Source organism: Nicotiana tomentosiformis, chromosome 2, assembly GCF_000390325.3.
Source record: "Nicotiana tomentosiformis chromosome 2, ASM39032v3, whole genome shotgun sequence".
NCBI classification, from domain to species: domain Eukaryota; kingdom Viridiplantae; phylum Streptophyta; class Magnoliopsida; order Solanales; family Solanaceae; genus Nicotiana; species Nicotiana tomentosiformis.
This window is the reverse complement of record NC_090813.1, coordinates 147,034,157-147,038,902: the sequence shown is the minus strand read 5'-3', so window position 1 is coordinate 147,038,902 and position 4,746 is coordinate 147,034,157. Positions and strand designations below refer to the sequence as shown.

At 41.2% G+C, this 4,746-nt stretch overlaps 1 protein-coding gene across 1 annotated transcript; it reads left to right on the top strand.

Annotated features, from left to right (window-relative positions):
• Nucleotides 1-1,764: 1,764 nt before the first annotated feature.
• On the top strand, nucleotides 1,765-4,420 carry LOC138905816 (uncharacterized). Its single transcript, XM_070194333.1, has 6 exons — nucleotides 1,765-2,145; nucleotides 2,230-2,381; nucleotides 2,913-3,098; nucleotides 3,600-3,781; nucleotides 3,880-4,027; nucleotides 4,123-4,420. The coding sequence occupies exons 1-6, from the start codon at nucleotides 1,765-1,767 to the stop codon at nucleotides 4,418-4,420; spliced, it is 1,347 nt and encodes a 448-aa protein (XP_070050434.1).
• The last annotated feature ends 326 nt before the right edge of the window (nucleotides 4,421-4,746 follow it).

Genomic DNA, 4,746 nt, shown 5'->3' with positions numbered 1-4,746 from the left:
CGGACGAGTCCTTATATTCAGCTTGGGAGAGGTTCAAGGAGCTAGTTCAAGATTGTACTCACTACAACCAAACTAATGAAGTGTTGGCTCATACCTTCATATAGGGTTACACCCAAAGACCAAGATTGTAGTAGACGCTGCAGCAGGTGGTCAAGTGTTGGATAAACATTTTGATGAGATTTATGCATTGTTGAACAAATTCTCCAAAAGTAATCCTGATTAGCAAGGAGTCATGGGTAGACACACTATCCACAAATCCGCAGGGGCCATTAAGTTAGATGTTGTTTTACCATTATCAGCGCATGTTGCCATATTTGCCAACCAAGTCAATAAGATGACCATGGTTATTAATAAGCAGCAAGCTCAGCCAGTGCAATAGGTTCAGGCATTTTGTAACATATGTGGAGAGGGTCATACAAGCGATCAATGCCCAGCAAATCCAGAGTCTATATTTTGCATGAGTAATTCAAATCGAGGCCAAGAAAATCAGTATGGGAATACCTACAATCAAAACTAGAGGAACCATCCAAACCTTTCTTGGGGTGGGAATCAAGCTACTCAAAATTAGTACAAGCCACAAGTTTCGCAATAGCAGTTTTGCCCACCACAAGCAGATTCATCTGCAAATTTGATAGGTAATATTGAGGAGATACTTAAGAAGATTATGATTGATAATCAGAATCAGGCTACTGCTATTCGAAATCTAGAGTGACAGATGGGGCAACCTGCCAGCGCCTAGAACACCAAAGTAAGAGCATTACCTAGCGGCACTGAGGCTAATCCTTAAGCTCCTATTAATGATGTATCTATAAGTAATGAGAGAGAATTAGTAGAAGTCCCCTCCAAAACAAAAATATAAGTCACTTTTGTTGAGAAACCAGTCAATATGGAAGATGAGGCACCAAAAGAGACTGTAGCAGAAAGGACAGCCAAAAAGGGAATGGCAAAGTCACAATCACCAGTAGTGGCTAAGACACCACCCCCTTTCTGGCAGAGATTATAGAAAGTGAAAGACAATGGTTCTTACAAGAAATTCTTTGACATTTTGAATCAAGTACAAATAAATATCCTGTTGGTAGACATCTTGCAAGAAGTGCCCAAATATACAAAATATATCAAATACATAATGGAAAATAAGAGAAGGTTAGCCGAGTTCGAGACTGTGGCACTTATAGAAGAATGTAGTTCAAGAATTCAGAGCGAGTTGCCTCAAAAGTTGAAGGATCCAGGTGGGTTCACTAACTAGATTTTGATTGGTAAGTACACAGTCGGGCGAGCCTTGTTTAATCTTGGAGCGAGCATCAATTTGATATTGCAATTGGGATTGGGTGAGCCGTAACTGACTATTGTGATCTTGTAACTAGTGGATCGCTTCCTTGCTAGTCTAGAAGGGGTGATCGAAGATGTGTTAGTACAAGTGGGTTCTTTCATATTCCTTGGTGATTTTATTATCTTGGACTATAAGCCTGATCAGGAAGTCCCATTTATTTTGGGAGGTCCATTCCTTGCCACGGGCCGACCCGCTATTGATGTTTGTGAAGGAAAGATGACAAAGAGAGTGGGTGATGTGGAGGTCTTCAATGTTTACAAAGCACTTAAATTGCCAGTCCACTATGAAGAGTTATATATGATTTCTATGGTAGAAGATTATGTAACCTTAGTGATGCCTTATATGAGCCCAACGGACCACATTAAATGTACTTTATTGGGGGATGAAGAAGAAAGTCAAGACGAGTTGGTAGAAAAATTGAGCAAGTCTTTAACATGGCTTGCAAGTATATTCGTGAGCTTGGGAGATTTGAGGAGTTGGATCGACTAGTTAAACTGATTCCTCCTAAACCGTCTATTGAAGAAGCTCCAAAAGTAGAGCTCAAGCCTATACCAGCACACCTGCGATATGCCTACTTGGGGAGTGCTAAAACATTTCTGGTGATTATTTCATCTAGCTTGACCAATTTGAAAGAAGAAAAGCTGCTAAGGGTGCATCGTGAGCACAAAAGAGCCATTGGGTGGACAATTGTTCATATTAAGGGAATCGGTCCTTCATTTTGCATGCATAATATTTTTATGGAAGATAGACACCGCCCTAGGGTTGAGCAACAAAGGGGATCGAATCCCATTATGAAGGAGGTCATGAAGAAGGAAGTAATTAAGTAGCTTGATACAGGTATCATTTTCCTTATTTCTTACAGTAAATGGGTAAGCTCAATGCAATGTGTGCCTAAACAGGGTGGGATGACTGTTGTAGAAAATGAGAAAAATGAGCTAATTCCTACTCACGTTGTGACGGGGTGGAAAGTCTGCATTGATTATATAAGGCTCAACAAAGCAACCTGCAAGGACCATTTCCCACTTTCATTCATTGACCAGATGTTGGACAGGTTGGTTGGGCATGAGTACTATTGATTCTTTGATGGTTATTCGGGGTGCAATCAGAATTTTATAGCCCCAGAGAATTAGGAGAAAACAACCTTCACATGCCCTTATGGTACTTTTGCTTTTAAGAGAATGTCATTCGGTCTTTGTAATGCACCGACCACTTTCAAGAGGAGCGTGATGGCCATTTTTATTGATATGGTGGGAAAGGTTGTAGAAGCCTTCATGGATGACTTTTCAATCTTTGGATTTTCTTATGATGATAGTTTGAAAAATTATGCCAATGTGTTTGCACGATGTGAAGAAATGAATCTGGTGCTAAATTGAGAAAAATGCCACTTCATGGTGCGAGAGGGCATCATTTTAGGTCATAGAGTCTCGAAGAGAGGCATTAAAGTTGATAGGGCGAAGGTGGAGGCAACTGCAAATCTACCTCCACCCATCTCTGTGAAGGGTGTCCGGAGTTTCTTGGGACATGCAGGTTTTTATAGATGATTTATTAAAGATTTTTCTAAAATTTCTACTCCTCTATGCAGGCTGCTCGAAAAGGATGTGACGTTTAATTTTGATGAGGCATGCCCGAAGGCGTTTGATGAACTTAAGAAGAAGTTGGTGGTTGCACCCATTATTGTAGCACCGGATTGGTCCTTACCATTTGAACTTATGTGTGATGCAAGTGACCATGATATTGCGGTTGTACTAGGCCAAAGGAAGGACAAGACGTTTTACTCCATATACTATACAAGACTCTTGGTGATGCACAATTGAATTACAGCACCACTGAGAAGGAGTTGTTGTAGTTGTGATGGGCATTTGAGAAATTTCGGGCCTACTTGGTGGGAATAAAAGTCATACTCCACACTGATCATGCGAGAATCAGGTATCTATTTTTGAAAAAGAATTCAAAGCTAGATTGATGCGCTGGGTTTTATAGTTACAGGAATTTGATGTAAAAATACGAAATCGGAAGGGCAAAGAAAACCAAGTAGCCAATCACCTATTGCGGCTAGAAAATCATGAGCACGTGGAGGAAGGTGGACAAATTAAGGAGAGATTCCCTGGTGAGCAGTGTTTTCCATCATACATGAACCTGCCCCATGGTACGCGGATTATGTGAAATATCTTGTAAGTGGGGTTCTCCCTTCTGAAATCCAATTTGAGGCCAGGAAGATATTCTTGCATGATGTGAACTTTTACTACTGGGATGAGTCATTCTTGTACAGACAGCGCGCTGACCAATTGATGAGGAGATGCATTCTTGAAAAGAGGTGGAACAAGTGTTGTATGACTGTCATGCCTCGCCATATGGGGGGCATTATGGAGGCAATAGGACAGCTGCAGAGGTGGTACAGTTGGGGTTCTATTAGCCAACACTGTTCAAGGATGCCCATATATTTGTTAACAAGTATGACCAGTGTTAGAGAACAGGAACAATCACAAGAAGGCATGAGATGCCTTTGAATAATATCCTGGAGGTGAAGATTTTTTATGTGTGGGGTATAGATTTCATGGGACCATTCCCATTATCTAGAGGAAACAAGTACAGCTTGCTTGCGGTGGACCACGTGTCCAAATGGGCGGAGGTTGTTGCATTGCCGACCAATGATGCCAATGTGGTGGCCACTTTTGTGAAAAAGAACATATTCTCGAGGTTTGGGACTCCACGTTCTTTGATTACTGATGAAGGAACATATTTCTGCAATCGGTTATTGAATAACCTCCAGCCAAATATGGGGTCCGTCATAGAGTTGCCACTACATATCATCCACAAACAAGTGGACAAGTTGATGTGTCAAACAGAGAAATAAAGCAGATACTAGAGAAAACAGTGAGTGGGAATAGGAAGTATTGGGCTGCAAATTTAGATGATGCCTTGTGGGCATATAGAACTGCATACAAAACGCCAATTGGAGCATCTCCGTGCAAGTGTATGTATGGGAAGGCATATCATTTTCCGGTTGAACTTGAGCATAAGGCGTATTTGGCGGTCAAGAAGTTGAATATGGACTGGGAAGTTGCTGGTGAAAGAGGCTCTTACAATTGAATGAGTTAGATGAGTTCAGGCTGCACGACACACCACTCCGCCCGAACCTTTTATACATCATCTAACTCCCCGCTTTCCCAGAGGTAGAAGTAGGGTGAGAGATTGGGAAGTAGCTTTCTAGTGGAACCATGAAAGGGCCCTTAAGGTGCACTAAAGTTGTGAAGAATACCACTAGTCGATGAACCTTAATGGATGAAGTGTGTGTAAAGAAAAAAGGGGGGGGGGGGGAGAAAATTGCAAGAAGAAAAAAATATACAAATAATGTTGTTAGTCAAAAAAATAAAAGAAGAAAAACACACACCTCCTAATCTTACTAATTCGTGCTA

What these genes read in the sequence shown, in the direction of transcription:
- LOC138905816 (XM_070194333.1), top strand. Translation starts at nt 1,765, where the DNA reads ATGGCTTGCAAGTATATTCGTGAGCTTGGGAGATTTGAGGAGTTGGAT. An exon ending in ATTGACCAGATGTTGGACAG is followed by an intron (nt 2,382 to 2,912) that starts GTTGGTTGGGCA and finishes TCCTCTATGCAG; the next exon opens with GCTGCTCGAAAAGGATGTGA. An exon ending in GGCCAAAGGAAGGACAAGAC is followed by an intron (nt 3,099 to 3,599) that starts GTTTTACTCCAT and finishes ATTCTTGTACAG; the next exon opens with ACAGCGCGCTGACCAATTGA.